We start from the raw sequence: 8,944 nt of genomic DNA, 5'->3' as shown, positions 1-8,944 counted from the left end.
TGGTTCTAAAAATGAAGGCTTATATATTTACGCCAGGAGACTCAATATGTCGCAAAGGAGAAGTGGCGCGAGAGATGTTTATCATAGCAGATGGCATTCTTGAAGTTATTAGCGAAACAGGAAGAGTACTCACCACAATGAAAGCCGGCGACTTTTTTGGAGAGATTGGTATCCTTAACCTTGATGGCCTTAATAAGTAAGACAATTATTTTATAAATTTAAAAAACCTATGTATATATATATATCGTCCTTACTATTGAAATGTATTTAATATATATCAAATAAAATAAAAATTAAGTATGAAATTAATAATTTAATGTAATGTATAATAAGTTTTTAATTCTATTATATATAAGATTTAATATTTAATTATTTGATTTTTATGAATTTACATAAATCTCTTATAAATTTAGCTAATACTTGAACATATTATCTATTAAAATTTCTCTGTTTTACATTAATTTACAAATTTATAATATACACACAGTATTGAAAATAAATATTTTAAAAAATATAAAATAATTTTTATACAATTTAAAAATTAGACGAATTAAACATTATTAAATAAAATAATACAAAATAGGTAATATCTTAATTTACATTCAATATAGACGCACTGCAGATGTACGTTCAGTTGGTTATTCAGAACTGTTTAGTTTGTCTCGTGAAGATGTACTATCAGCTCTCAAAGATTACCCAGAAGCTCAAGAGATTCTTCAAAAGCTGGGTGAAAAACGTTTACGAGAAGCACAACATGTTGCACGTTCCATTCAAAATTTGCCATCATCTAGTCACGATTCATCAGATAATAGCACTAGTAAACGTATCGTGGAGAAGCTCAAAAGTGATGTAAAAGGTTTAAAAAATGTATTAAGAAAAAGTAGAAAAAATATTAGATCTGATGAAAGTCTTGAATTACAACCTTTGACATCAAAGTTAGCACAGCTCCGACGTCAAACTAGGATAGAAGAAACTCAGGATATATGCATATCATCCCCAGAACCCCCAATTTCGCCATTAGGAGCTGGACTACCATTATTATCAAGGTTGAAATTACTTAAAGAAAAACAGGAAAGAGAAGAAAAAAGAAATCTTATGGAAATCGCTAATCAAATACCAGAACAAGTATGAAAATTCATATTTTATTTAAACTCACTATTAATTATAAGCTGAAAACTTCATTAAAATTTGTTGTTATTACCCAATTTTAACAAAAGTTACATATATAACTTTTAGGCTTTAATTATTATTTTCATATATATTTTAATTTTTAATTTTAATGTTTCATTTTTAATATAGTTATTAAGTAAAATATAATATAAACTACATAGAATTATCTATATTTATACTTTTTCGTTCTATATTATTTGATATATGTTCATTTTATAGAATTTGTTTCTAAAAAGCTATTTTAATGTTTTTATATTATTTTATATTTAGAATAATATTTATTTTGCTTGTATTATATTGTATTTTTTTATAAAGGTTTCTCATAATTAAAAGATTTATAAAAAAATGTATTTCAAATATTCCAGTAGACAAAATTATAAACAGTAAAAAAAGTTTTTTTATGCAATGATTCTTTAAAAAGATATGACATATTCGCTGCTATTGCAGTTATTAAGTATCATATTTCAACAGTATGAACTACAATTATAAATAATTTAAACTTCATAGATAACAATATTATTATACTATAAAATAGAACTACTATATGAAACGTTATAATTAATTGAGTGAATTTTGAAAGAAACTAATACATATATTGAATAAAATTGATTGGTAATCACATACTTATTTAATAAATAATAATACTTTAAAGGTAAAAGTGCATGTTAAAAACTATGTAAAAACAATAATATAAATAAATATTAAATAACTAACATATATCTTATTTAGTATGTAAATTATTACAATACTAAAATATTTAAAATATATGTTTTTTAGATATTATTCAATAAACCACGTGAAATAAATATTATTAAGTTTGATCTAATTTGTGTAATAAAATAGTGTCAATATATTTACACTTTTTACGAGTTGTCAACAATAATTAATAAATTTATCTTTTAGTTATATCATAAAAAACTTTTTATTTACTAAACATTTTATAATCATACTTTGACTAACAATATATTTTTCAATCATTAAAACACTATTAGTATAGTAAGTAATTAATTATTAATATAACTTATTTAAAAGTTCCTTATTGTTTAGTAATTAACATTTTTAGTATTTTGACTCCAGCAAATTAGTTATTTTTTAATAAACTAAATTAATGTGTTTTTTTTCTAAAAATTCTTCATTATTAATAGTATTTTTTATTAAATAAAATTTTTAAATTTCATTATTTAAATAAGTAATATATACAAATTTCTTTACACGATTTGTTATTGTATTTCTTTAGAAGAATACAAGCTTTTTAGGAATAGAATATTTTGTAAAAATAATATTGTTTTCTAATCTTTACAATATCAGAGTAAATATTATATATTATCTGAGTAACTTTTAAATTCATTATGAAAATAATGAATAATGAATTATTTATATTCTTTACTGTAAAAATTTAAATACATAATATTTTGAAATGAAAAATTATCTTATAAAATTCAAATAATCGTACCTGATTTCTTTTTTAATGAAATTAAAAATCAATGAAAGAAATATAACTAAGTTATGGACATTATTTCTATTTCTTTACTTTACATTACAAAACTTAATCACATAATACAATTTATTTATAGGGAAAAATAATTGCTGCGAATTAAAGAACGTTAATATATTATTTCTACTACTTAGATATAATCGTTCGGATTTGATAATAATTAATTTTATGTATTGCTAGTGAATTTAAAAATTTCTTTATTATTTTGATTAAATACTATTTTATAGTTCAAAATTAACTGGTCTATCTTTCACTTAAAATTTTTTTAAATATAATGTTTATATTAATTTTGAAAGCAATTTGTATTTAATTTTGTTAAATTAAAATAAAATAAAAATTTTAATTTCATCTTTTTAATTGTTAGTGTAGACTAATATTTTATATAACAATCGATTACTCAATTTAAAAATCACGTACAATAAAAATCCATACTACATAAAAATGTTTGATAAAAAAGATCGATTCTTATATAAAATAGATATAATTTCTTCGATACACTGATGAAAGTGACAGCAAATGTAAGGAGACTTAATACATTTGAATTAGCATTTAGCATAAATAGATTGATGCAACTAATGATGTTAATTTGGTATAATCGATACAATAATACGATATTTAATTTCTCTTATTACTGTTTATAAAACATTTCTTTTTAAATATACAATATACAATATTACTTACACTTGATTTTTCTATTTCATTAGATACATACAACTGTAGATGTGCTATCTTCGCATAACACCAGTAATGCAAGCGTAGCAGTACCATTGTTACATCGTCTTTTACACATTAAATCAAAGACAGATGTTGATACAATATTAGATCACGATACTTTTTTTATCAAGGAATCCCAGCTCCCTCAAAGTATCATTCCGGAAGAGCATGAAATTTTCATCTCTACCCAGCAAAACAATAGTAGTATCAGCAACGATTCCAATATATTGATGATTCAATCACCAACATCTACTTGTGTAGATATTGAAAATGATATAAGTAGAAAACCATGGGCAATGCTAAAGGAGGCTTCTATTAAGACTACTAATAAAAATATTCCTAAACGTAATTTCCAGCACACTTCATTTCCGTCCTGTATCTATCCAGCTGATAAATTTCAAATACGTCAAAACTTAGTTCAACTAAGACAGCAAACAAAAATGTATGCATCAATTGATGATTTATCACCAGAATATTGTGGTTTACCATTCGTAAAAAAATTAAAAATTCTTAATGAACGTCAAAAATTAGCAGAATTAGAAAAAAGTGTAAGAAGCTCCAGCTTCGATTACAGCGGAAGCACAGAATTAGAGTGTGACACTAATTTAACAAGAAGTCACTCCGAAGCTTGTGCGATCGATTATAAACGTAAACTTGCTAAAATGAACAAGGTATTTTATTTTTGTATATGTATGTTTATTAAATATTATATAATTTTTAAATAATAAAAGTTAATTTCATCAAAATACATATTAAATTGGAAATAATAATCATAAAAATAGATAATTATTAATATCCTTGCAATGCAACCCAATTTTTTGTATACATATAATGAATAAAAAAGTAATTTTATAAGATTATGTATAGATTGAAGTACTTCAATATAGTAGTTCAGGATATATATCTTTAAAATTATATGATAAAAGTAACTAATATAATTATTTAATTTAACATCACATTATTGATAAATTCCATATTATCTTAATACAATTTAAATATATAAATTATTTTTTATTTAAATTTTCATTAATAAATCAGTTATGTTATATTATTTGTAAATAAATCTTGATTAATTTTTATATTTTTAAAAATTATCCGGGTTAAAGCATAAATTAAGTTTAATATTGATTTCATAAAATTCATAATTATAGTTTAAATTTAAAGATCATACATGTTAATACCATTGAATTATTTTATAGCTTAACATTTCAAATAATAATAATGATAAATAAATTCTTATTGTACTATTTTGTATAACGTATTTAATAATCTTCAATTTAACGATTTTTATTATGTTTAAGTTTTTTGAAGTACGTCGATAAAATAGAACAAATTATTTTACCATTTAATCGACTGATAAATGTTTATGCTTCTAATCCTAGGATTAAGGATCTTAGGTTTATTTTATTTCTCTCGTGTTTATTTTAATTTTGTTGAAGTAAAGTTAAATTTTTATTAATGAAAAAGTATTTCCCGAAATAGTGCCGTTAAATTGATACCTTCATTTTTAACTAATACTGGTAATATTTTAGAAAATAAAATTATTTTAATTCGTAATCATCATTATAGTTTATAGCTTTATAAATATTTTAATGTTCTTAATATTATTACTTCAAACATTCAACGATTCTGTAAAGTTTGTAACTCCTTTTATATAGTTTAATATATTATAATATAGTAGAAAACTATTGTTACGATATTAATTGAATTTACTTTGCTATTGTAGATAAAGCTTTTCTATTTCTGAAAACAAGTTGTTATTTTTCATTCAAATTATTTTTTTGTCAATATAATTTTAAAGCTATATATACATAATAATATAATATTCTATTTAAGGCTTTCTTTTATACTTTAGTTTATGAATACCAACAATTGACTATCGTTTTATTTTATTTTTACATTGTATATATATATACATATATATATATATATATAAAGTTTATTACAAGATGCAAAAAAAATGTTACGTAAAAATCACATATACAGTAGTTACATAGTTAGTAGTTAGTAATAGTTACATACATACATATAATAATGATGATATATATATATATATATCATCATTATTGATTTGATTTTTATGTAACATCTTTTTTTTGTATCCTGTAATAAACTCTTTATTAATTCATACTTATTTCTAATTTAAAATTATGATTTCGCTTTAAGAATAACTGTCGAATTCTTTGTGCAATGTAAAATATTCTTTGTATTATAATTGTTTAATCTCTAAATATTAAAATATTAGAAATATATGATAGACTATATATTGCTCGAGCTATTTTTTAGTAAGCTTTACTATGAAACATAAATACAATTTTGGATGCTTAATATCTTTAATTTTTTCATTACAATATATTTAAATTTGTTATACCATAGGACATATTCAAATATATATATATATATAAAAATGCACGAAAAAAAATATATATTATTCAACCAATATATAAATATATAACTTTATAAATATTCATCTGTAAAATATGAATATCTTATATTTATCTACTTATTATAAATTAATTTAACATAATAAATTTTTTATAAAAAAAAGGCTAGTATAATAGAAACTTTATCTATAAAAGTTTTTTATTTAGTATATAAAGAATTCGTTAATTATTTATTAACATACCATAGAAGAATTAGTTTAAAATATTTTGAATATTTAGAGCTTCGAAGTGCACATAAAATATATGAAAATAAAATTTTTATATAAATAATATTAGAGTGATTTATCTATTAACATCTATGTTAATTTGTTATTTTTTGTATTCTAGGGTCGTATATGTTGCACATTCGGCTCATCAGATCAAATTTCTCCTGAAAATGAAACATTAGAGAGACAAAATTTAAAAAGTATCCTTAAAAAACTTTCAGCTGGAAGTAGACCTGAAAGTTCAGAAACTTCAACTATAAGTACTCCTGATCATAAAATTATTAAAGCTGAATTAAAACAATTAATGCGTGCTCCAACTTTAGAAGGATATGTAGCGAGACATTCGAAACTTTCGAAAAGTGTAACCTTTAATAAGTATACTTTACAAAGCCCACCAGATACGGAACAGAGAAATACGACACCTGTTAACACAAAAATAATGACTTCATCATCCTCCTCCTCATCACTAGCTGAACGAGCAATTACATTAGTTGCAAAAAGCCACAAACAAAATCTTTTCTTATCTCAATCTAATAAACTTAAGTTTCATCCAGTTGATAAACAAATTATTATACCAACTCAAATATTACCAGAATTAAAGGAAAGCGAATACATACGTGAGCTTTTCTCTGACATTAAAGCAATTATTCAATCAAAACTAGTAAGCTTTGTTCAAAATCGAAATAATTCTATTTTTCTTTGACTGAATTTTTAAATATACGTCTTCAATTTTATGCTTTTTAATATTGTATATAACAATAAAAAATTTAAATACATTTATGTTTATTTATAAATACGTACTATTATACATTACGTTCAAATTTTAAATATATTTTTATAAATATTAGTACTTAATTAATTTCAATAAAATTAAAAAAATAAGTTGAATAAAATTTAAAGAATATAATAATATTTAAAATGTATAAAAAATATGTAAATGAATAATATTACAATTGAAAAATCGTATTTTTATTACAATATTTAAAAAAAACTTCATACTAAATACTAAAATCTTTCATATATTTTTTCATATTATAGGAAGGAATTCAGAATAATTTCCAACAGAAATTTACGTTATTAGAATATGAAATTCAAAGGCGTGATGAAATAATTTCTACACTGAAAGCTCGTATTTTAGAGTTGGAGAAAACTGATAGCTTTAATTACGAAGAGGAAGATTCTGTTGGTGGTAGCACAGAACTCGATACATCATTAGAAGGTGAAATTATTTTTGATAATGAAGACCATCCTTTTATGCGCGACAGTTCTGTCGATACTGTTTTTACAACACAGGCACAACCACATCAATCAAATCCTATTTCAATAACGCGCAGTTCGACACACAATCGTCTTTCTTGGGAGCAACACTCAGAAGAAGAAACACTTGAACTTCAGGATCTTCCTCGTTCCATTACACCGGAGAGCGTTTGGATGGGCGAAGTAGCAATTGACGTAGAAACGAGTGATGACAGTGAGAATACAAACATTCAAAGCGATCTAACAGTTACTAATAAAACAACTAAAAATATTAGACAGCAGGATGAAATTTCTGATGGAAATAATCATAATTGGGAAATAATAATGCTTGCTGAACAATTGGAAAAAAAACGTAGAAGTAGCGAGTGCTCTAGTTCAGGTTCCTAGCGTACTAAAATATTAATGAATATATATTATCGAGAAAATAAATTCGATGGAGAACAATTAAAAGTTACTTTTACAATCACTATAATATTATTAAAATAATTGAAAATAATTACTCTTGTATATTATTGATAATATGTTCAATACTTATTATAAATAATTAAATACGCTATATTTTTTTCTTTGATTCTTTAGGAAATTAAAATTAATCTGATAAATATCAAAACAGTAGTTATATCGTATTTTCATAGAGTAATTGAGTAGCTTCTATTATTATATATGTGAATATTATATATGTGATTATATTGAATTGATATTTGGACTATATGTACGATATTAATGTAAACATAAAATTATTTTTAAATTTATGCACATTTTTATTTAAAAAATACTTATTATACTGACGATTTGTTATTAGTTTACATTATTTTTTATATTTAAATACAAGAAAAGATAAAATTATATTGAAATAGTTAAAATATATTCAACTAAATAATAAAGTATAAAATGAATTATATATTTAATAGTTTATATTAGATAAGAAATATATCATTTTTATTAAACATTAAGTAATTTGAGCACATACTTCATGAAGTAAAAAAAGTATTATTATAGAAATGCCTTTTTACCAACCTATAATAATATTGTTATCAAAAATATTTATCATAAAATAAAGTAGGTATAAGTAAAGATCATACAGTAAAAAGAAGAAACTTTAAAAATCATGAATATAAAAAATATGAACATGAACAAGTATTTCAATAGAAGTTGATATATGTGAAATAAAAAAAAGAATTATAGTTATTTAAATAAAAATATATATTAATTTAATTTTATCAATAATTTTCACTCTATATCTTTTAATTTTAAGGATCAAATCCATTATTTTCTAAACAGAAGACCAATTATGATATAATAGTATATAAAGAAAGGACTCCCAAAGCAAAGAAATTCTAGTACCGTAAATTAACTAGTATATACATAAAATTTAAATTAAGTTTCACTGGTATACATTAATTAAATAGCATTTTGTACAAATAGTCTACAAAACTCATTAGCTTTATCATAGATTCCATATTTTTGTAAATCTCATGAACTATTACTTATATATATATATATATATATATATATATATATATATATACACGTATATATAAAGTATTAAGAAAAACCTTGTTAAATTCATAACAATATTAAGCACAATGCTAACAAATATGATGCGATTGTAAATTTGGATAGATTCATTTCAATGTAAATATTCACTGGTGCCTGAG

At 22.1% G+C, this 8,944-nt stretch overlaps 1 protein-coding gene across 1 annotated transcript in view; it reads left to right on the top strand.

Moving 5' to 3' along the window:
• Positions 1 to 7,722, top strand: part of LOC105363382 (Cyclic nucleotide-gated ion channel-like) — a 32,519-nt gene extending 24,797 nt beyond the window's left edge. The window contains 5 exon segments of the mRNA XM_011501051.1: positions 1 to 196; positions 612 to 1,125; positions 3,370 to 4,050; positions 6,151 to 6,690; positions 7,068 to 7,722. The exon segment at positions 1 to 196 is cut by the window's left edge and continues 40 nt beyond it. Of these exon segments, the coding sequence (XP_011499353.1) occupies positions 1 to 196; positions 612 to 1,125; positions 3,370 to 4,050; positions 6,151 to 6,690; positions 7,068 to 7,673 (2,537 nt within the window). The 3' untranslated portion in view covers positions 7,674 to 7,722.
• Positions 7,723 to 8,944: the final 1,222 nt, after the last annotated feature.

This window comes from Ceratosolen solmsi, unplaced genomic scaffold (assembly GCF_000503995.2).
Source record: "Ceratosolen solmsi marchali unplaced genomic scaffold, CerSol_1.0 scaffold57, whole genome shotgun sequence".
Classification (NCBI taxonomy): Eukaryota; Metazoa; Arthropoda; class Insecta; order Hymenoptera; family Agaonidae; genus Ceratosolen; species Ceratosolen solmsi.
The sequence above is the reverse complement of the archived record's forward strand: the minus strand, read 5'-3'. Positions and strand labels throughout refer to the sequence as shown.